This window comes from Prionailurus viverrinus, chromosome B3 (assembly GCF_022837055.1).
Source record: "Prionailurus viverrinus isolate Anna chromosome B3, UM_Priviv_1.0, whole genome shotgun sequence".
Lineage (NCBI taxonomy): Eukaryota > Metazoa > Chordata > Mammalia > Carnivora > Felidae > Prionailurus > Prionailurus viverrinus.
Window position 1 is genome coordinate 40,176,205 of NC_062566.1, and position 24,416 is coordinate 40,200,620.

The 24,416-nt window shown below is 46.5% G+C and overlaps 1 protein-coding gene across 1 annotated transcript; it reads right to left on the reverse strand.

The window, feature by feature from the left end:
• Positions 1-10,200: 10,200 nt before the first annotated feature.
• Positions 10,201-11,554, reverse strand: FOXB1 (forkhead box B1). Its single transcript, XM_047863688.1, has 2 exons — positions 11,500-11,554; positions 10,201-11,234 (listed from the first exon to the last, which is right to left on the reverse strand). The coding sequence occupies exon 2, from the start codon at positions 11,176-11,178 to the stop codon at positions 10,201-10,203; it is 978 nt and encodes a 325-aa protein (XP_047719644.1). The 5' UTR covers positions 11,179-11,234; positions 11,500-11,554.
• Positions 11,555-24,416: the final 12,862 nt, after the last annotated feature.

The following is a 24,416-nucleotide window of genomic DNA, read 5'->3' on the forward strand; positions in this document are numbered from 1 at the left end:
CCATGCTAACAGGGACATCAGATTTTCATCGAGCTTCCCTGCTTTCTCTCACCTTTGCTCTTTCCCTCCCCCTATCTCTCCTCTTTGTGTGAAGTGAGCCAAGCTGAGAGTAGGAGTGATCAGCTCTGGGGACAGTGGTTGGGAGACTGTGGAAACGTAATTGTGAACAAATTCCTTTGGTTCCATGATTTTTTTCCCCATCAAAAAACATTCATTCCAATTCAGGAGAGTGATTTCCATTGTAGCACTAGTTTTGGAACTCTTCATGCTTATTCTTCTTTCTAGGTCTGCTCCAGGCTACCTGGATGTTCTCCCATCGACAAGTAGCTGATCAGCACCTGTTTCATGCCTTACACATTTAAAAACAAATTTATTAAAATCAATTAAGATCTCAAGAACTTCAGTAGGGAAATAAGACATGGAAGTGTCACCTAAGAGGGGCGCCTGGGTGGTTCGGTCGGTCTTCAGCTCAGGTCATGATCTCATGGTTCATGGGTTCAAGCCCAGCATCAGGCTCTGTACTGACAGTTCAGAGCCTGGAGCCTGCTTCAGATTCTGTGTCTCCCTGTCTCTCTGCCCCTCCCACACTCACACTCTGTCTCTCTTTCAAAAATAAAACATTAAAAAAATAATCAAAAAAAAAAAAAAAAAGAAAGTTTGTCACGTAAGAAAGGATAGTGGTGCCCGGGTGGCTCAGTCAACTGGTTAAGCACCTGACTCTTGATTTTGGCTCAGGGCGTGATCTCATACTTTGTGGGTTTGAGCCCCGCATCGGGTTTTGTGCTGACAGTGTGTATGGAGCCTGCGTGGGATTCTCTCTCCCTCTCTCTCTGCCCCTCCTCTCCTCATGTGCTCTCTCTCTAAATAAATACATATTTAACAACAACAACAACAACAACAACAACAACAACAACAAAAGAGCAAAATTAAATGCCACAACAAGGAGACAAAATCTGAAGCTCTGATTCCTTGCCGTATGCCATTTCCCACCCCCCAAATGCCCACTCCCACCATCTCCCATCTTGAGAGTCAGCCATCTCAAAGCAACTGAAGAAGTGACATGGTCAATACCTGCAGTAGGCCTGGACCTTCTAGACTTGTGGCAGTCTGGAAGACTATTTGCTTTCTTTTTTTTTTTTTTTTAATTTTTTTTTTCAACATTTATTTATTTTTGGGACAGAGAGAGACAGAGCATGAACGGGGGAGGGGCAGAGAGAGAGGGAGACACAGAATCGGAAACAGGCTCCAGGCTCTGAGCCATCAGCCCAGAGCCTGCACGGGGCTCAAACTCACGGACCGCGAGATCGTGACCTGGCTGAAGTCGGACGCTTAACCGACTGCGCCACCCAGGCGCCCCAAGACTATTTGCTTTCAGTTTCAGGGAGGGTATCAAGAAGAAATGGTTCACATTGAGGGTAGATCTCTTGATCTTTAGACCTGGAACTTAACAGTGACCGTTCCCTCTGGTTACACAAACTACCCAAGGTCCCCACTTAAAAACTTCGAAGCTTCTGGGGCCCCTGGGTGGCTCAGTCTGTTGAACATCTGACTTCGCCTCAGGCCCTGATCTCATGGTTCTCTGGTTAAGAGCCCCACATTGGGCTTCGTGCTGACAATGTGGAGCCTGCTTCGGATTCTGTGTCTCCCTCTCTCTCTCTCCCTTCCCTCTTGCACTTTCCCTCTCTCAGAAATAAACGAACATTAAAAAAAAAAGTTTGCACCTTGCTATGCTGTGTAAACTGCCTTAAAATCATGTGAGCCTACATTAACAGATAAAAGCCTTCATTTCGACAGTTTCAGTACTTTTGTGATATCTGATTTTTAGTGGCATTTGTCTGGCATTTAAGACTGAACTTTTGTTTTACTTTCAGAACCTGACTTTCGTGCTGTTAAATTATTTGGATGTAGATAAAGAAATGTATCAGTGGGATTCATCAAATGAGTGAAATAAAGGAATTGGTTTACCTGGAATTTCTCAGGACCTTCCAACTCTTAACATTCAGTGTCTTTTGATTCTACACTGAGGCAATATTGCTCTGGGTCCCAGATAGAGGACAGAGAGCAATGGGCAAATAACAAAGCTGAAATCCTAAATTAAATTACACTATTGAATTTGTAGAGAGCTGTTAGGGAATCCCATATAACAGTACTAATGTATTTTACATCATTGAAAACACACTGTTAGGTATGAAAGATGTTCACCATAACAATCTTTGTATTAGCAAAACAAACAAACAAAACCTAAAAACATTTAGAATGTGCCAATTAGGCATTTAGTATTCCTCTAAATTGGTATACCATACAAATATTAAAATAGATGTTTATGAAAACTGTGTTATGAAAACATGGTAAATGCTTATGGTAGAATGTTGGAGAATTGCAAGATACACAAATTATGTATACTGATTATAATTATGGAAAATATTCAAAGGAGAAATGGATTATTTTAAGGTCATACAGGAAAAATATAGAAAAAAATTTCTATAATATAGTTGTAGTATTTTTACAGTACAGACTAGGTTTCTAAATAGAATAGAACAGAACAAAACCAATTATATATTTAGATATCAATATAAATCTCTCCATAAACTCCACCATTTCTCACTGCAGTGAAATTCCAAGTAATTATTTTATATGATTTATTCAGCATCTGTCATTTTAAGAATATAATGTTTGGCTACACAGCAAAGAATAATTAGCAATATAATTAATCAAATTGCTGTTTATATTTCTATGTCAAAGTTAATCATTTTCATTTTCTTGTTTTATGGAAGGAGTTCCTTTATTAAAGCCACAGTAAATTTAAATGCATTTCACACGTTTTAATTGTACAAACTTAATGTCACAGCTGAAGTCTGTAGTCAGTACTCTCAATTACTGACACCTAGAACAAAGGCAGAGGGTTTTTACCTAAGCCAAACCGAGAGGACTATTTTCAGAACTCCCATTCATTCAGTTGATTGTTCTGTGTTGGGGACAGGAATTATTGCATATAGACGATCTGGACTGATCTGATAGTCATAAAATGTCATCCTTGCCTGTTCTCCCTGCCCTCTCCCTATCCACCAACACACACCACAAGGATGAGAACTGTTAGTGTCTTCCAGGCAGCCATAGAAATAGTTGATTCAGTCTGACTAATCCATTGAACACGGGAGGGGTAGGTAGTCATTTATCAGTTTTTCTCCAATATGAAATCATGCTAGGTATCTTGAGACAGACCATTATGTCACATTTGTTGTTCTTGTTTTTGTAGTTGCCATAAATATCATGGTACCCAGGGTGATGGGGAACTTTCCAATGATCATTTTTATTGTTTTTTATATAAGCCTTCAGTCTATCAAACATATGTAAATAAATAAAATATATGTTGGTATTTCCAAGTGAGCTAGACATTGGCTGCTCTGTGTTTCACTGTAGCAGGTCTGATGGGGGAGTTTAGATGCTCGGAGTTTTCCTGTTGTGTGAAACCATTCTTGTCTGTAATGTCCCTCCAAGGAGCTGCTCTAATTAATGCAAAACACTCTAGATACTACTTAATAAATACTAAGCTTCCTCTAAGTGGCACAATATTAAGATCCTTTACTAAACAGTTATTGCTATGTACTGGAATCATCAGACCAATACATTGTGTTTTGGGAAGGAAGGGAAAGAAATGTATTGCAAAAGTAGAGTTTGGAAACATTTATTCCTGTGAACCAACAACTCTTTATATACTATACTGTCTACCTTAGTAAACCAATTCAACAGGGAACACTCTGGGGAAGAAATTAACTGAGTAAATAAAAATATACAGACTGCAAAGCATGAATCAGAATCACACTGCCTCTAAACAACAGATACTTAAAGAATGCTTTTTATCTGTGAGCTTAATCTGCTCTAATTAATGCTCCCAGTTTGTTCCTTCAAAAGCTTGCAACTGATTTGACATCAGTTATTTGCAGACACAGGCAAAAGGAGGCTGTCTGCAAAGAAGAACCCTTTGTCCATATATTCTAGAAAATTTCTCTAAGGAACATCTTCCAAAGAAGGTTTTATTTAGCCAGCTATAATTTTTCAGGGGTAATTTCTAATTATGTTATTATTAGTTCTAGTAAGTTTGTTAGTTTATGGTTATAAAACAACCAGCTTTTTCTTCAGTATCTTTTTTTATCTGTAGGTCTGAGCCACCTTCCATCCCCAGCTCCAGATACCAATCCCACAAATTAAAAGAATAGTTTAAATATGATCATACAGATCTTGAAGGTAAACTGAAAAGTATTCAAGGTTTTGATGCATTTGGGAAAAGTACCAGGCAAAAATTTTAAAATACAATAGAAAACCCTCCAAATACTTTCTCCTTCAGATCAGATCTCATTTAGACTTCAAATTTGAGAAAAACTGGTTCATTCCTCTGTGATCATACCTTGAAAGCTAAGAAGTCTGCTTCTTTACCGTGCCCTGCTCTGCCTCTAGGAGCAGCTCTTAACAGTCACTGTAAGCTTTCTAAAATATGGACACGTAAAAGTCTATAAAATGCACCAAAACAAAAATGTCAGCCATAGAAGACACAGGATAGAAGTATTGCCACAAGATTATCTCAGTTACCGCTGACACATGTGGCCTGATCCCCCACCCCCACCCCCCAACGCCTGAGAATGGGAAATGAAAATGCAGGAGGATTCTGACTTGGAAATTCCAACCAAAGAGCATCTCCTCTGTTGATTTTTTTTTTTTTTAAATTTTTTTCAACGTTTATTTATTTTTGGGACAGAGAGAGACAGAGCATGAACAGGGGAGGGGCAGAGAGAGAGAGGGAGACACAGAATCGGAAGCAGGCTCCAGGCTCTGAGCCATCAGCCCAGAGCCTGATGCGGGGCTCGAACTCCCGGACCGTGAGATCGTGACCTGGCTGAAGTCGGACGCTTAACCGACTGCGCCACCCAGGCGCCCCTCCTCTGTTGATTTTTATACAAGTTTACCATCATGGTGCTCAGAGTAGTTATCAGAAAGTGGGGTGTTTAGGGGAGAGAGAGAGAGAGAGAGAGAGAGAGAGAGAGAGAGAGAGAGAGAGAGAAAGAAACAGAGACAGAGAATTGACCAGGTGAGGTTGACAGCTCAGCTTTCAAATCTGTTGTAACATCACTGACCAGATATTAGTTGAAGGAAGAAGACAGATTGACCCAGATGTGAGTCTGGTCTTTGAAAACAAGCTGTTTATGTAATCCATGCCAAGCAAGGAGGTAAGAGACTTGGAGATGTGTGTGATATAATGATGCTTATATTGATGTAAATAAAGATTTATTTAAATCAAAGTCTCTTAGACCTGCTAGATGGTTGACCACCAAAGAGCTTCTTGGGAATCCTGAGGCCCACATTGCCACCCCCAATCACTTTCTTCCCCTCCCCCATTTTTTCAGACGCCAGAAGATGCCTGCTGCATCTTGCACTGTAGTGCAAACAGATCCCTGCAAAGAGAGAGGAAGATAAAATGAATTTAAATTCCAAAGGGGTTCCAGTGCCGGTTTCCTAGTCCCCGAGTCAGCAATGTGTTTGTGAAAATTCAGCCTTTTTGTCTCCCAGTAAAAAGGAGCTAAATCTACATCGGTGGCCCAGTCTCGGGTTGCTATTCTTTGCATTTTCTATTCGAGTGAATGAGAGTGAATGAAGTGGCCGGGACCCTTCATTTGATCTACTCAATTGCATAAAGTGACAGAATTCTAATATATTTGTTTAATGCTCTTCAATGGGCTTTCACTTTTTTGCTTGCAAATGAAGCATCCGTGGGCAAAGTTTCGTCCCCCTTTAACACTGGGACATATTTCATAACTCAGGCTGTGGTTTGAAGTGATCTTGAGAGGAGTTTTAGACTCAAAAAGTGGAAAATAAAGAAACAGATGTGAAGTTATTGTAAATTCCTAGAGTGGGCTCTGGGGCTATTGTGCCCCCACGGCGGGCGGTCCAGGGGCTGTGCCTTTCATGCTGTAATTGAAACATATTAATTAGATAATTTGTTGTTAGTTTAAACGAAACAAATGCATCCCCTTTGAGGCTTCACAGCCGGTGGGTTGGGTTGTTTTTGTTTTGTTTTTGTTTGGGTGTCTCTGTGCATATGTGGCTTTAGGAGAAAAAAAAAAGTGACATTTACATTACGAATTTGAGAGCAGATCCTGATCCTTCTCATTTGTTATATAGATACATTGTAAAAAAAGAGAGTTTCCATTTGTGAAAGTCTAAGCCAAGTCCCCTACCCTAACCTTGCATACACTAATGTAAAACCTTCTCTTTGCAGCTCTCCCCTGGCTTCTTGCTCCCACCACTCCCCAACTTCACCCCACTCGAGCACCTGGTCAGATTTATGCTTCCAAGATGCGCAGTGTTCTCATCTATTTTAAAGGAAGTGAACGCACTGCTATATTTCATCCGTTCTGACAATCATTTATTAGCCCTGCTCCCGCTAGTCTTCAGGCTTCTCAGAATCTCCAACTCAGGCAACAGGAACAGTGAGAACTTCTGCAACTTCTCTCTCTCGAGAAAGTGCACAAAATTCATCCATTGTGTAAGCATTTCCCCCCATCACAGGGAAAGCCACTTAAAACCACAGTTGAGTACAGGATCATGTTAAAAACCAAAAGTAACGGGACAGCCAAATTTCCAAATCAAAAACCTGAATTAAAAAAAAAAAATGAATACTGCCCAAATTTACAAAATAGAAAATGTAAGTTAACTCGATCTTCAGGATAAGACTCCCCAATATACACCTCGCTGCATGGTGGTGTCTCTTTCAGTTTTATTTTAAAGCTGTGTGTATTGACTTTGGACTTGAGCCAGGTGAAAAGATTTAACATGACAAAGAGAGCCATTGAAGGTATCATAGTTATAAACTTCCTTGTTTGTGGGGGCACTTCAGCTAAACTGGGTGTGAGACTCAGAGCTGGGGATGGAGAGGGTGGAGACGTGGGTTTGGGCTGCCTTTGGATTTCTGATCAAGGTCAAAATATCATCAGTGGATTTTTTACTTTACTCATTCAACTTTGTCTGAGAAGAGATGCCTGCAGTTGTGAAAGGAGGGCTCACAATGCCCAAGTTATTTCATTCTTTGCAATACACCATGACGAACTTACCGGCTGAAAAGAACATTTTCAGATCCTGAGTTGAAGTCACTCCTTTGCTAAAAATCAGAAATTGGATCTGCATCTTATTTACCTCAATTATTAAATGTATGTGTGTGTACATTTATACATAGACATTCTACTGCCTATTATAGGATGAATATTTTACCTGATTATCCAAGTTGATAATTTATAAAATGTTTAAGGCCCGTGTTAGCCCATTCTGTTGCCTGCATTCCCAGTTCGAATTCAGTGTTAGTAAATTTGACAAAATTAGAATATTCCGGAAATTGCCTTAATTTTATTCGGCAGGAAATGATGAATATTTATTTATTTATTTATTATTATTTTTTTTTTAATGTAGATGATGTCTTGTTGAGAACAAAGTTTCAGGAGTTTCCTAGCCCAGGGTGGAGAAGTTTTCCAGGCTTTCTTTTGCTGATCTTGTTGATATAATTGTGAATTGGGCTTGATGAATGAGTTTAGTTGTCCCCTGTCTGACGAGCTTTAGTAGCTTCATGCATTTTAATCAGCCCAATGATTCACTTATTTTGCAGGTTTTTTTTTTTTTTTTTGGCTGTGTGTGGGATCCTTCCTTTTAAAAAATGGTCACAACAGGATTAATTACCCTTTGCATTAATCCTAATTTTTTTCCCCAGATAACCCTCTAAATATGTTAAGGGTCGCAGGTGCTAAGGATTCTCCTTATGGAGAATAGTGATCAAGATTTTTGTGTGGGTTTCTCTCTCCATTGCACAAAGGCCTTTGTTTAATCGTATTACACAGTAAAGTGTTAATCACCATTTAAGTTTTTCTTTGTCTTGTAACTTCATTAGTTGAATACACACCTCACTCTGGAAATACTGAGACCCCTTCAGTAAAGTTTCAGTTGGCCTTAAACCATAAATTCAGGGCAAATTTTAATTCTCTGCAAAAATTGAGGAAAAGCAAATACTTAGAGTCAAACATCTAAATTAACTTCATCGAGAATTGTTTTCCCACATGAAGAAATGAAAAGAAATCTGTTCTATTCAAACTGAACAGGTTTCTTGACACTCAAGGTGAACTTCTAGGTAACTTCTGAAAAAGAAGGTTTCAACAACTGAAATAATTTAAAGGAGCAGGGAAATGAATATTCTAAGATACATCAGAATATGAGTATTGACGAAACAAGTCTGTTTTTATCTCCATATAGACTCTACCTGATTTCTACATAAGCCTTACATGCAGGATGTTTTGTAAAATGTATATTTTAGGATACAAAAAATTACATAGAAAGTATTGCATTTTTTTAAATGACAGTTTTCCAGCACTACACCTGTATACCTGATGATCTATTCTAGGAATAGCTTCCTCTTTCCCTCTGCTTCAGGAGTCCGTTTGAATCATTTCTCCCTCCCTTTCTTATGCAAGTGCATCAGAGGAGATCTATTTTAGAAATAAGATATGAAAAAGTCAAACTACTCAGACAATGTACTGCAAGAAGTGTGCTTAGAGAGGTACTACATCTATCTTTTGTAAAGTTATTGTTTGCAGCAACTCTTCAAAAACACACGAAACTAAAATTTGAATTTATGTATTTTAATGAGAAAATATTATTTGGACTAGATTCATAATTTAATGTAGACACCTTTTTAAAATTCTTTGTCTTAAAACAGGCATGCTGGGAACAAGAACATCAATATTTAAGATGCCATGCTAATTCTGGACAGGGAAGGAGAAAAATGAAAGGGAAAAATTTTACAGCCCTATGACAACTACAACTTTTTTTTTTTTAACTTAAGCAGGTCACACCAGAACAACAGTTCGTTTTCCAGCAAATTACCTAAGAACTCTAAAGGAATATAGCAAACAAAAGTGCATTTTACACAGTGTATAATCATTCCTATTCACAAGCATTTACATCTCTTTGCAGCCCTTTAGCTTCTTGGGAAAGTTCTTGTAGCAAACAGAAAGACTTGTCCATGGGAGACCTATCCGGTGACACTGCTTCATGTTACCAGTCAGCTATCTAAATTCTGCTAGGGTTGCCCTTGATGCTTTCTTAGTTTGGGCTTATTTCATTTTCTTTTTTCTTTCTTTTCTTTCCTTTTTTTTCCCCCTTCCAACAATAAAATAAATAGCTAAAAGGTCTCTAAGTAACAGGAAAGTTAACATCCCAATTAACTTTCCCATCCCCCCTTCCCACCCCTAAACCTGGCCAGAAATGGAGAGTAAACATTCACATTACAACAGGTACTTGTAAAGTGGGCTTTGCCCGCTCGCCCGCCAAGCAATACAGATTCAAGTTCACTGTTTACATTTTACCGGGCGCCTTTGTAAACAATACTACAAGGTTACTTTTAGTTTTGTTTTGCTTGTGTTGAGGACAAGCGTCCCCTTCTCAGTTTGGCAGCCTCTCCCCTAACTCCCCGTGCCTGGAGCCTCTGGCAGGAAACAAAACCCAAAACAAAACAAAACAAAACAAAACAAAACAAAACAAAACAAAACAAAACAAAACTCTGCAGAAGCTGGGGAGGCAGGGCCGCTACTCCAGGAAGCTGTGGTCCGCCCAGCCCCTGCCGGATGGGCGGAGGCGAGTCGGGTAAGGAAGATTAGTGGTCCCTCTTCCCGGCAGATTTCCAAGACGTAAACGAGATCCGGCCCTCCGCGGTGCGGCTGTAGCCCTCAGGGGAGATCTGTTCGAGGAAACCTCTGACGCGGTTTCTCTTGTCTAGGAACTGACTGCGCGGTGTCCGGCGCCCCGCCGATCCCGACCGAGGGAAGACGCGCTCCTCTCCGCGAAGGCGGGAGGCAGGATTTCCCCTGCCTCTTAAATGGGAGGGGGTTTCGGGGGGCCCGGGGAGTCGGAAGGCTTGGCCCAGGTGCTCCCTGCCTTCCCCTCTTGTGGAGGCGAGGACAGCTCCCACGCGCCTCCAGGCCATCTGCAAGTTTGTGTTTTGTCTCCTGGGTCCAAAACAAAGTTCTCCTGGGGGAGAGAGGGTTGGCCGAAGGTGAAATGGACAAGTTAGGGTGGCGGTCTTAGATGGGGGGAGGGCAGGGCTGGGAGGCGGGGAAGGCGTATAAGCTGGCGGGGAGGGGAACAAGAGGGGGCTCCGGCTGCTGCGGGTCAATGCACCGCCACCGAGTGCAAGGCGGAGGCCGGGCTGGTGAGCGTTTCACTGGGAGTGGCGGGGCTGCTTTGGCTGGTGGCTGTCTGCGAGGACGTGGGGCTGAGCGAGGGCGGCGAGTTCGAGAGCAAGGTGGGGATGGGCGCGGGCAGCGCGGGCAGCGCGGGCACCGCGGCCGGGGTGGGCTTGATGGGCACCGGGATGGCGGGCAGCGTCTGGCCTGCTGCGTGGCACAGCGGCTTCAATGGCACGCCGTAGGCGCTGTAATCGCCACTAGCCATGGAGATGGGGGTGGCCGAATCGATCATGCCTGCGGAACCGTACACGTGCGGCCAGCCAGTGCCCAGCGAGCTGCTCATGGTAGTCAACTGGTTGGGGAGCGGGTAGGCGGCGGGCACGGGCTGCATGGCGGAGAAGGCCAGCCCCCCAGGCATCTTGTACTCTCGAGCGATGATATTCTCGATGGCGAAGGGGTGCTTGAAACCCGAGGGCTGCGCCACGCCGCCCAGGTTGTAGGCGGCAGCGGGCATCTGTGGCAGGTGCGTGCCGGAGGCCGCAAGCGCGCTGAGGCGCAGCTTGGCCTGCTGCTGCAGATACTGCGCGGCGTCGGCGGGCTTGCTGGGCGCCAGGTGGTCGGACTTGAGCACCTTGAAGCGCTTGCGGCGCCGCAGGAAGCTGCCGTTCTCGAACATGTCCCCGCAGCTGGGGTGCAGCGCCCAGAAGCTGCCCTTGCCCGGCTGGTCTGGCCGCCGTGGGATCTTGATGAAGCAGTCGTTGAAGGATAGGTTGTGGCGCAGACTGTTCTGCCAGCGCTGCGTGTTCTCCCGGTAGTAGGGGAAGCGGTCCATGATGAACTTGTAGATCTCGCTCAAAGGCAGCATCTTCTCGGGCGAGCTCTGGATGGCCATGGCGGTCAGCGAGATGTACGAGTAGGGCGGCTTTTGGTCGCTGTACGTGTTGCGGCCCGGCCGAGGCATCTTCTTGTTTGCCCCCTTCTTGCTCTGGGTCCGCGCGGGCCGGCGGCTGCTTGGATCTGAACAGGGGGGGGAAATAACGGGAAGGGGGGAGGCATGGATGCACAGGCAGACACCGCGAGGTCAGCCGGGACGAGTACAGACCAGACGTGGTGGGTAGGGGCTGCGGCGCCCGATCAGCCTGCGCCCGCGCTGTGGAGCTGGCAACTTTGAGTGCAGGGTGGGGTGCGGCCGGGGGGCGCGGAAGGGGAAGCGGATGAGCGGCGCGGGGGAAGCACGGACCTGGAGCGGGGTCTGGGGCAGGGATGCAACCGGAGGGCTCACCTTAAAGTTGCTCCAAGTTGTGCGTCCGCATCCGGGATGGCACTGCAGCTCTGCGGTCCCTCCCTGTGCTCAGCCGGGACACAGTGTCTGGTCTCGGTTGGGCTCCGCGCGTCTCTGAGCTTCGCAGCTCAGCCCTGCAGCGCCCGGAGCCGGCCAGTCCGCAGCGCTTCTGGCGGTGCGCTCCCCGGGCGGCCGAGCTAGGCTGCGGAGTCCCGGTGCAGACGGCAGCAGCGGCGGCCTCGGGGCTCCGGAGGGCGCTGCTGTGGGCTCCGCGGCTCCGCTGAGCTAGGTGGCTGCCTCCATGTCCTCCCTCGAACCATCTGATAGTTTTAAGCAGTGACAGGAGCAGAAAAGACCCCTGTAGCGGCGCTTCATTAATGTGCCACTTCTTAGCTATCATATGACAATCGCCTTGGGAGGAGGAGGAAGAGGAGGGGGAGCGGGGGCTGCAGAGGGAGGGGACTGAGCGAGAGGGGAGAGCCTGGCCAGCTCTGGTTTCTTTCACACCTATTTACATGGACACCTTGGCCAATAGGAATCACTTCCAGCTCAAGACTGGTCGAGGGGGAAGAGCCTCGGCCACCGGTGGTGAGCAGGACGCCGGCCAGGGTGCGCGGTGTGAAGGTATGAGGAGGTGGCGGCCGCGGAGCAGGGATTCAGGCGACCACTCACGTTCACAGACCGAGCTGCCGCGCAGATGATGTTTGACATGGAAATTGCTTGGCTGGGGTATTCTGTTTCCTCTGCATTGTATCGGGTTTGTATTGTTAGCTAACGTTAAGGCACGGCTTTCCCTTGAAGCAGACCCTTTTCCTGCGCTTGGCAATACGGGGCTGGTTGCATGGGTTATTATAATGAAAATACACCCTTCCCCCTAGTCTTCCAAGAGGCAGGTCAAAGTTTGATTTGACCTTCCTAGGCTGCTGCCATAGCTCTACACACTGGGTGTGTAGCCTTAAGTGATGGGGTTTAAAAACTACTTACAGAAATATAAGTATTTATACCTGTGTAAAACCCATTTTGTAAGTGTACTGGCCAAATAACAACAACAACAAAAAAAAGTCTATCTGGGAGAATAGTCAGGGTCTTCACTCTAAAAGTCCTCTAGGAATTGAATTAGGGACAGGATGAAGGCTCTGGGGCTGTTGGGGCAGACACTGTGTGGACCTGGCGGAGGGCCTGAGTTTGTTTGACACACTTTATCACCAGATGAAGGGCCGAGTCTCATGCTTTCCCCATGTGGTTCGAAACTTTAGGAGTTAGGCATTGCCTGGAAGTTTGCATTTTACGGCCGGAACTTTTCTCTGCTTCTCCCACCTCTGCTTCCCCTCCCATCTCCTCCCTTTCCCCTCCCTACCCCCAATAGAAAGTATTTCGGGGTTTAGAGAGCCCAGCAAAAGCTGCCTGCGGACCCACTAAAACAGCAGTAACTTCTGGACTGGAAAAGAACCAGGGAGTTTTCCTTTTTGGGAGAAAGGAGAGAGCGGGGATGTGCCTAGGGTCCCCCTGCCTGGTGCCAGCGGTAGGCTCCCTTCTGTTCGGATTAGTCTCCAGAGATTCAATGAATTATTGTCATCATCATCATTATTATTATTATCATCATCGTCGTCGTCGTGGGCGTTGGCGGCATCATCATATTGCTATGAAATAGTGAGTCTACCCTGCCTGCATGCACCCAGTCAAGGAATAGGTGCTAGGAGTTCCCACTGGCTTCTGCACATTCTTTCACCTTTATGGTTTTTAAAAGAAATCCCTTTTATCTTTTACCTCGTTAAAAACTCAATACCTAGAGCCCACACTGAATCATCTTCAATCCTGAAATGTAAGAACTTTTTTTCCCCCAGGAGGTGATGGTAGTGATGGTGGGGGGAGAGTTCTGGGTGTGAAGTTTGGACACTTAGTGATACTAGAGCATTATTAGTGGAGCTGTTTGGGGTTAGCATAAAAATCTTTCGGCGCATGTACACACACACACACACACACACACACACACGCGCGCGCGCGCGCACACACGCACACACACACACCCTCCATTAACCACAGTTTCAAAGGTGGTCAATAACTCACCAAAACGTAACTTAAACACGATGAATTTAGGAGATTAAACAATTTCATTAATATTGAAATGGCTCTCGTGTCTGGGCTGCCTCGCTTGAGATGCAAGCACACGTTTTTCAATATTAACAGAAGTGCTTGAAGAAAAGAATAATGTCACCTTCTTAATTCGGAAAAAATAACTAGGAGGAGGAGGTGGGTTCGAGGGGTGGAGGCGGGACGCTGACCTGTCCCTGGGGGCACGGTTGGACAAGGGCAGATAAACCCTCCACACAGAAACCATTTGGACTCTGGTGGACTCTGCCCAGCTTCGGCACAAGGCAGCGGTACTTGCCTGAACTGTGCACGCTTCGGCTCCTAAGGAGGTGCGTCGTTTTGGGGTGTTACTGGGCATGGCCCAGTTTGGTTTGAAGGTCCAGGGATGGGAAGAACTGGGGAGACCTGCAGCCTAGGGACCCCGATGAAGCATAGTAGTAAGGGCTTGTGTTTTCCTGATGGAAAGGTGTTGGTCCACAGCTTTCCTGCCCCAGAAGGCAGCTGGCCTCCGAGATACAAAAGTGGGGGTGCTCCTGTGGAGGCAGGAGTGCTCCTGGGAAAGGTGCCAGCATCGAAGCCCCTACGGATCTTTTAGGATCTTCTTAGCAAACGTGTGCATACTGACACACAGAAACATAGATAAAAAAACATTGAGAGTGGTTGGATTGGCATATGTAACGAGTGAAAGATCTCTGTTCCCCCAGTGACAGCCAGGAAGATTCTTTTCTACCCGGTGTGTGCCTACGCTTCTTGTGGGTGGGGGATGGGGAGAGAAATGTTTTCTTGTTTTAACAATTGGCATTTTGTTGCCCTGCAAAGGGCCTTTGTGTGGCCGTGGAAATCATTGCTTGGTGTAAACAGAAGTTTAACTAAATTCTAAGAGTGGAAACGTTTGGGTTAAAAAAGAAAATCTAGGTTGAAATAAATCTTTGTCAATCTCCCCAGGGAAAGTTGTCACCACCAAGTCTCAGAGACATGTGAGGATACAAGTAGGAATTCGTGTTTCAGGAGTCTCCAAAGTTTGGCTAGAGTGAGGACTGGAGGTGAGGTATATTGCCCATGCACAGGGCTAATTAAGGGAATGGAACCTAACTGGACAAGTTTGCCCTGGGTGGGTGAGGAATTGTGAAATACACATTTAAAACAGGCACTTTGCTACAAAATTGCATTTCAGATCCTACTGAAGAGCCCAGAGGAAGGGGGAGGGGATTTGCATGTCATTTACACCGTTTTAAGACTGGTATTATGAAGAAGAGGAGGGAAGGAGCACTTTCCAGAAATCGTGAAAAGTGCATCAGAGTCTATTGTACAGAACCCAAAGCAAACAGAGGCTCTGGGGAGGGGGCACATCCGACTCTGAGGCTTAGGGAGTTGTTGGGAAAACTGTATAAAATACACATAAGTCAATTATACCCATGTGCAAACCAAATGGAAATCTCTTTCATGCAATAGCCATTCATCGCCTCCGCAGAGCCCACCACCGACCACCTTTCTGCTTGGAGAGTTCGCAATGGCCTCTTTTCCCACAAGCTGGACCACACACGGCTACAGATTTCGTAATAATTTATGCTAATTTCCCTCCATAAATCCACAATTCGCTTCAGTGGCACCCGGGCTGCTGAGGGAGTAAAAAGGAGACAGAGGGGTGACAAATACAATATTGATTTTGATTCCTTCTGTTGTCAAGCAGGTGTATGTGTGCGTGAACGGTGGGGCTGGGGTTAGGGGGCGGGGGCTCTAGGAGAGGAAAACCATCCCGAGCTGGGCCAGCCTCTCCGTGCACACTCCAGAAAGTAACGCGCCCGGTTTGTTAATATTTACCAAACACCGATGGGAGGTGCAGGGAAAGTACCCGGCAGCTTCCGAAGGTTTCCTAGGCGCCAAAAACAATACCCGCCTTCCCGACTTGGAAAGCGAACCCGGGGCTGCCTGAAGCATTTGGGGACTGAGCTTTCGTCTGCCCCTTCTCTTCCTCCTTCCTCCCTCAGAGTCGTTCCCTCCTTCTCCTTGAGTCTCCCACCCATCCCGCCCCTGTCTCTCTCTCTCTCTCTCTCTCTCTCTCTCTCTCTCTCTCCTCGCCTCTTGTCCCGGACTTCTCTTCACTTTATTTTTTCTTTCCCTTCTACTTTCTCCATCTTCTCTACCAAATGGGCAGTGAAATGTGCGGGTGGGGAAGGTCTTCGGGCGCGCGCCGCATCGATTTTAGGTGTCAGGGTCTCCTCTGGCCCGCCCCACCTTGCAGGCCGCCTCCCGCATTTGCCCAAGTTCTCCGCGCTCTCTGGGAACCCGCGCTAACTCACCGCGCCGCTTTGTCCCATCAGTCATTCTTCACCAAATCTGCACTTTGGTGGCGTGAAACGACTTAGCTTTCCTTTCAAAAGGATTTTGTTCCTGGGTATTCAGCACTAAAACAAACTCCCTCGGCCTGTCAGCGATCAATTTACAAAAAGAAAAAAAAAAATTGTTGTTCTGAGTGTCCTGGGGGCGGTTTGGCTTCAGAATGTGCGCGCTTCCACCGCCAGCACCTGCGCGTGGCACAGCCTAGCTCTAGTGTTCTAGATCTGGGGGCCAGAGGGAACCCACTCACTGAGCTGGCTTGGCTGCGACCCCCGGACACGGTCTTGTGGGCTCTTGGGCCGCAGAGATCTGCACCCAGTTGGGAGCTGCGTCAGGGGAAACCTATCCACCAAGACTTTCCCACGACTGCCCCAGGAGTTTGAGCCCGCATTGCCTGGCCACTTCCACAGATTCGGAGGGGGAAAGCAAGCTGCCCAAGGAGGAGAGGCCGGGGGAGGGGACACACTTTGTCGGCTCTGGTGCCAACTGGCAGCGAAAGGACTCTGTGTCCTCTCTCTTGTTCTTAGCCAGCACCTCCACCCCCAATCCCTCATGCCAGGCACAGTAGGAACACACCTATTTTCCCAAATAGTAGCAAAGATGTCTGCCATGGAACTTTGGAGCCATTTATTTCATTGGTGTGTGACTGGGCTATGTGAGGTTTGGACCTCAACTCCTAACAGAGAGGTTGAAAATAAACTTTTGATGAGGAATACTTTGCCTAAAATCAGGTCTTCTCTCCTGTCCAATCTTGCTGGGTTCTAAAAAAGGCAAGAGTCTCCACCTCCTACTCACTCTTTACTCCCATCCATCCTGGGAGGCTCAAATTCAGAGGTGTCCCATCCTTATTCCATGCCATCTGGCGATGGGCAGGGCCTCTGGCTATGACTGGGGACACTTGGAACTAAAATATTGCCCTTGGGGTTGGGAGAAAATGAGTGGCAACACCATACACATTTCAGAAGTGTTTCTCAAGTAGCAGCTGCAATTTGGAGAGTATGGAAGGCTCAGTTTTCCCTCTACCTCAAGCACAAAACAAACAGTAGTCAGCATTAGGTGCCGGTCCTCCTTGACCTCCATCCCAGAGAAGTGCCAACCCCCACCCAGAGTGAGCAGGCAATTTCAATGCCTGTGAAAACAACTCTTGCCCTGCTGGCCATAATGCCCTCTCTTTGGAATCAGTTTGCTAAATACCATTTGGTCTTTGCTTGCTCTGAGATTTTAAGTCTTTAAAGCCAGAGTTTCTAAATCCATCCCCTCCTTTGCACAAGCAATTGCATAGCTTTAAACTGGGCATTACCAAACCTACAAATGTACTTGTTTAGAAAGTTATTTGCAAAAGGTTGGTGGAAGGATTTTTGTTGTTACTGCTAAACCCTCCCGGTAGGTTTTGCTCTGCACTGTGTGAAACAGAAGAAGCAATTCAAACCTATTATTATTATTGGAGGAAATATTGCTAAAGCCACCTTGGTATTGAAGGGATTAACTTGCTTTTCTCCCAGCCCCTAACTCTGGGGTTAAGACAGCAGTAGATCAACTGTATAATGTGTGCACTGTTCGCTCATTTGTACAAGCAGAACAAAGGTTGGACTAAGCCAAATTGCATTGCACTTGTGAACCGAGTCCTGATGTGAAGTATCTTTTACAGCGGGGGGAATGAGAACAATTTCGTGTATGTCTAAAAGGGAATAACAAAGCCACTTTCTCGAGCATCTCAAAGTGAAGTAGCGAGGCGTGACATTCCCAGGGTGAGGAGGGACAAAAGCAGGGTCAGGGGGATGAAAAAGAGAATCAAACAGCCACTTTCACATGTCTGCCCTCAACTGCTGCACCTCTCCATAATAGGAAACAAATGTTGTAAAAGGGGGGATTGCTCCCATTCATTCAAAATAGCAAATGATAGCTAAACAACATTGTCAAAACTGAATCAACTTCTGTGCAGTACCACCCAGAAAAAGGTATTGTGTTTTGTTTAATAGCGGGGTGGAGCAAAGGGTCTTTTTTTAAGGGGAAAAGGGGAGAAAAAAAATCACCCTATACTTTTCATATTAATTTTCTTTGTCAGGAATTACTTGTTTGCTCAGATTTTTGGGGGGAGGGGAATCAGTATTTCTGGCTAGGTAATCACTCTTAAAATGTTTTTTGGTTTGTTTTTTTGGGGGGGGAGGAATTTTGGGAAAGCAGGAGCAAGAAGGTGATGTTTAGCTTTGTAAAGTATTTTAAAGCTTCCATTAAGTAGGAAAACTTCATCCTCTTTGGCATGTGTTATCCAGAAAAAATAAGATCTTGACTGCGGTAGAACATGAAGTTAAATCCTGTACCATAGACTCCATCCACTTTGCTCATAAATTTGAATAAAATCGATTCGGGGGGGGGACTGCAAAATATCCAAAAATAAAGAATATTTTGCGTCCGTAATATTTGTTGGCGCATTTTCTTGTGTTCATTTGTTTTGAAACGGGATAACCTGTAGGTCTCCAGCCTTAAAACCCCGCGCTTCTGCTTTGTTTGTTCAGGCTGACGAGGAGGAGAGCTTAACCCTGTGGACGTGTGCAGTATGTGTTTTCTTAATGGCAGCAGCAGATTTCGCTGAAGACTACAACAGCTTTTAGATAGAATAATTCGCTGTGTTCCTGGGAAGGTTAAAACTTTGATTTCTGTGTCCCTATCTCCGCCCTTCTCTGTTCTCTCTTCTGTTCTCTTCTCTTCTCTCTTTTTCTCATTCTCTCCGTCTCTTTCTCTCTCTCCCTCTGTCTCTCTGTCTCTCCGTTTGGGCTTTTTGTTTTTTTGTCTCCATGCGTCCCCCGCTGAGCTGCCACCCACAAAGCGGGTTTGAGAAAGAAAGAAAGAAAAGAAAGAAAGCGGCTGATCCTCCCCGGCCTCCCCAAGCTACGAATGGCTAGGAGGCGGGGCCTGCAGCGCTGCAGACGCTGCCCGCTCCTGGGCGGCGGGGTCTTTCCGCTCAGGCGGGTCTCACCTGGGACAAGGGCTTCGCTCCGCGGGTCCCGCTGCGGGGTGCCGGCCCCCAGCCGCGCGCCCTCTCCCTCAGCACCGCCCCTGCTTCGGGCGCTCGATTTGCTCACTCTTGGTGGGTAGCTGTGTACTGCAAGCTGTAGGGGAAACCAGGTTGCCCCGAGGGCTTACCGACACCCCAGAAACAGATCCACCACCCTGCGCATTCCTCTGTTTCGCTGTCTCCTTCCCTCTCTCCTCTGCCTCTCTGCCCGCGTCTCGTCTGTCCGAGACTCTCGTTTCAATATCCGCAGCGGCATGGACGCCAGATTGTAGGTCCGCAAACAAACTAGCTGCCGTCTCAGCAGTGCTGTGTCCGGGATCGGCAGGGTATTTCGTATGTACCCAGCCGGCCCAACCGAAACAAGAAAGGGCGGGAGGGAGGGAGGAAACAGGAAAGTCAAACACCCCCAACCCCTCCCGATCAGCTGCACACCTCAGCTGCGTAGTTGGTAGGCCACGGTAGGTGGGTGGCTCCGGAGAGTGGGATGAATCATTAAGTCGGCCGTTCCCAGCATTGGTGCCGTTCTTCGACACCGGCACTTAAGATTGTGCTTGGCATTATTCACCACCTCCCCACCCCAACAACGGCGACCCTAGTGAGGAACCTTCACTTCTCTCTCATTTATCATTTTCATTAGAAAAGAACTTTGGAAACCTATTTTAATGTAAATATTTATACACATAAAATAAATATTAAATCTGCACTGCAGTTTTCCCCTGTACGTTCTTCCCCCTCTCCATCTTTTGGGTAAATCCAGAACCACGGAGCATTTAATAATTCCCCAAAGGCTGATTCAGCAGGTGATTTTCTTTGGAGTCATAACCATTTGTTTATGGTGGCCATCGCAATTTGATTGGTGGAGCGGATAGTTTCCCTTCACTGAGGTAGGCTGCCTTTTCTTCCCGCGCCAGCAGTAAAGAAAACTTCTCACCTTTCACTTCACACCTCCTCCCCAAAGCAGTGTGAATCCATAGTCTTTAACTGGCTGTCCGGGATACCCAGAGTTGGGGAAGGCTATTGATCTTTCCGTTCCATACGTTCATCCTCTTTTTTACCTACTTTTTTTTTTTAATTGCCAACAAAACAAAACCCCAACACAAAAAACTGCACACAAACAGGGTAAAATAGGTGAGCCATACACAGTGAGTCAGTTCCTTCCCTTTTCCCACATCCCACGTCTTTTACCCCTCTTCAAAAGGACAGAGGGAGCTGGCGTCCCAGATCTTCGGTAATTATTAGCTACATAGGTTTTCGCGTCCGGATCCCCGCGACCTGTTGATGACTCCCAATCGCGGAGCGCAGAGCTGTGCTTCGAAGTTGGTTATGTAAACTGCTTGTGTATTTCACATTATCATCCCGCTGACTGGAGGCAATGTAGATTTTCTAAAGATCTAATGAATAAACAACCAGCAACTGCTGGCGGTGTAATTTACATTGTTAATGCCTACATGTGTATAATAAATATGCATTTGTATGCCTTCAAATAAACTCTTTTTAGTTTCTAACCTGTGGTGATTTTTTTTTTTTTCCTAAAAGAAGGAGCGTGGGGGCGGGTGGGAATCTCGTCTTTCCGAGGAATGAGAATTTATTTCACTTGCGTGGCTCTGGTGAAAATGGCTCTGCCGTCAAAGCCCAGATGTAGAGTCCGAAGCCCGGCTCTGCTGCCCCTCCTACCCGCCAAGGGAAGCTCGGCTGGGAAAAGCACCCCTCACTGGATTCGCCCGGAAAGGGAGGATGCGCCCAGGAACTTCCAGGCGCAGTCTTGGGGACGGCGGGGTTTCACGTGGAAGTGGGATCCAGGAGAGAGGACAGCACCCCCAGGATCCGAGTGTTCTCCCCCGAGCTACCGCCCTTCCCCAGATTAGAAGTGCCAGTGACTTCTCCAGCATAGCAACTTGGGTTGGGAGAGTTCGAGCCGCAGCGGCTCCGACAACCTCTGGGAAAAGTTTCCCCGGGAATTTCCTGACCGGCGACGTTTCCCCATGCGCCTCTGTAAACAGCATTTCGGACCAGCCTGGGGGGCCGCAGGGAGGAAGGAGAGGGCGCTGGCTCGGGGTCGGGGTCCTAAGCTCTGCCCCATGAGCCGCTTCCTCCGGTAGGGCAACCTTGTGGAGGGCAGCAGGAGCACGGATGCTCCTGGGAGCCACGGCCTCCGGAGCCGCGGGGTTTGGACCCAGCTAGCTGCTGTTTTCAGAAGCCCAGAGTCCTCCCTGCGCGTCCCACGCCGCTTATTTCAGGCTGGGCACCGACGTTTGATATCTCTCCCCTCCAACCAGGTGCCACTTTCTTAGCGCGCTCGAAGGCAAATGTCTCATCTTTTCCAGTCCTGGATCTGGAATACATTATTTTAATTAAGTCTATGGCGATTTACTTTCCTCTGAGATCTATTCCACGGTGCAATTAGGAACGTATTGGTGCTAGCTCATATGAATATTCAGGAGCGTGTCAATTAATTAGCAGACAGAGGAATCTCATTATGGTGCTCAAAACCCTTTTAGTGTTAAGCAGAATTAAGGGGGTATTTGGCAATGCGCTGGATTAGTGAATATTTTACTGTGCACTCATTTAACTTCATTATCATAGCACTTACACTACTCTCTGATTTTATTAATTAAATTGCTCATTAATTTGTCCAAAAAGGATAAAAGTTTTAATGTGCCACCCAATAACTTGGAAAGTAAACTTTCGCCCTGTTTGGTCTTCGCTCCCGGCCAAGAGAGGACAGATGGCGGCTTGCACAGCCAGAGAAGGAAGCGCGGTTCCTCCCTCCCTCCACCCTGCAGCTTGGGGAAGCGCAGGCGCTCTGGCTCCCCCAACTCGGGAAGCAGCGGGATGCCTCGGAGGAAGGGCCGCGAACGCAGAACAGCCTCCAAGGATGGGCCCGGAAATCTGAATTCGCTCTTCAAGGCGGAGGCGTGGGCGGGAGGCGGGGAGTGCCTCTAGCTCTTTCGCCGGAGCGCGGCTGACTAGGCAACGAGAGGTTTGACCTGGGACGCGGAAGTGCCCGGGGCGTTACGCTCAGCCGCGCCCTGGAGTCTCCGCCTCCAGGCCCAGAGGCTCGCAGTTTGCTAAAGAAGCGCGCAAAATGCACCTGGTGCGGCTAGCATCCGCCACGCGGCAAGGGCTTGCTGAGCACAGCACTTCTGACACTTGAGGCTCTGGCCGAGCACCCTGCCCTCGACCAGGGCCATCCCTCAAGCATCATCCAGGTTGGTGCCTACGTGTCGCTCACACCTACCTGCACCTCCCCCACCCTACCCCCAAAGGTTAGAAAGACAAATATTAAAATTACTTGCACAAAGGGAACTGCTAAAGAGATCCCAAATTAATATGCATGTAAAATTAATTAGTTGCATTTCGTGACATCAAAATAAGTACCTGGGAAACAGAACACCTTCTGGGCATTGGGAACATATGCTAGAATTAGAGTTAATTGACTAATTACATAAATTAGGCATTAATTTTGCAGCACATCAAGTATAAAAGATATCTCAATTAATTGTGCATAAATTACCAGGTGAAACCGGGCGGCAGTCCGGCTAGGATCAGGTTCTCCGACCCCTTTGCTCTTTTAGGGCCCGAAAGCTAGGCGGCGTGGTGGTCGGGACAGACTTGTGCGCAAGGACGCAACGAGACCTGCGCGGGGAGTCGCCGCTGTGCAGACTGATGACCCGGGGCAATTGTTAATGCGAAGGAAACTCCTCTACTCATTAAAATCAATTACGTGCAGTTAGATTGATCAGCTTTTGTCGGAAAGGAGCCAAGCTGACCCCTTTGCTAATCTCCCCCTCACCCCAGCCCGCTTCCCATCCACTTTGGCTGGTTCTGTAGCGATCTGGGACCCTTGCTGAAGCAGGTACCCAAGTTTCCCTCGCCGAGTAGGTTAATTTTGACGTCGGCTCGGGCCATTTTCGATCGATCTGAACTCTGGCCTGGCCATGTTGGGCGCCTGGTTTCTCTTGGTGGTCTCTAATCCTCGAGGGCTTGCCGCCTCTCCTCATTCAGGAATTCAGCTTGGAGGGAATGATTCTAAGTGATTCGAATCTCCTCGGTTTTGAAGTGGGTGTAAATTAATCTCCAGAATGTAAAATCTTGGTAGATAACCCATATATTCCCCCAGAGGACTGGTTTGTGGGGGCCCCCAGTACCGCCCCCTCCCCTCTCTCCTTTCTTATGGATGAAAGAACAGAATGGATGTAGCTTGGGTGTTCAGTTTGCATTTTTAAATTTCTAGGGCTCCCTCCTCCAGGGAAGTTCGAAGAGACATACTAATAATTTTCCCTCAACAAATCACCAAATGTAACATTTGTTTTGCCTTTAAAAACGTTTATTGTTGGTGAAATATTAATGATGTTGGCAGCAACTTTCCCCTATATTCTCTGCACGTTGTAAGAGGAAGAAAAAAGTGTTTCAAAGCAAAAGGGTTGTTATTTGGGCAGTGGATAAAGTCTTGCCACTTTCAAATCTTAGTGAAATTGCAGCAAAACTCCTATGTGTTCCTCATATAAATTACCACCAATTATAGCACAGTTTGGTTGTGTTGATCTAGTGGAATGTTACTAATGGAGAGACAGATTTCTCAGCCACTTCTGGAGCTGTCATCATGTGCCTGGTGGTTTGTAAAAGTATCAGAAATCACAGAGCCCCCTCCTAGATTCCCAGGTTGTAATCATTTTCTTCTTTTTGCCAAAGCAAACATGAGAGAATGAAAGCAAGTCCTGAGAAACCCTTTATCGTCTGATTATATACATCTTGATCAAGGTGCCTAGGTGACATTTGTTAGGTGGAATCCTGGCTGCTCATGGGCGAAAGAAACAGATGAATTCCAGAGTTCACGGAGACATTCATTTTGATGTAGAGGTTTCTCTTCGGTAGCCAGATGCTGAAGGTACTTGAGGGAGATGTTGACAAGTGGATAATTGTCAGCAGAACTAAAACAGACACTTTGTTTACAGTTGAGCATGATTAATTGAGAGTAAATAAAACAGCACTCTTTATAAAATCCCCCTCCAAGTTCAAAAAAGGCCGTGTGTCTCTAGAAATAAAAGAGGTGGAGTCAGACAAGGGCTAGTTTTCCCAGACCCTTGAAGCAGCCGCTGGCAGTGGTGTGGATCCGAAGTAAATATGATTTATTGCTTTCCAGCTGCTCTGCTGGGTTTTCTTTTTTAATTTTTTTTTTTTTTTTGCTAAATTTATCGAGCTGGATTAGAAACATTTTCCTCCTAATTAGCTGAATTTTACATTTCTCTTATTAAAGAATTGCTCTTCCTCTCCCCCTTCATTCTTCCTTTAAAATGTGAAACGCAATGTGAAATAATATTCAAAACGAGCCAGACATGATAAACCCAAAGTGATGTTGTCAAACAGGCTATTAAATGGCACTGTGATACTTCAATTTGCCAGAGAGCATTTCTGTTCCCTGTGGCTCTAATAAATTGCGGAGGCCAGGCTTTCATAAACGTCTTATGATTGT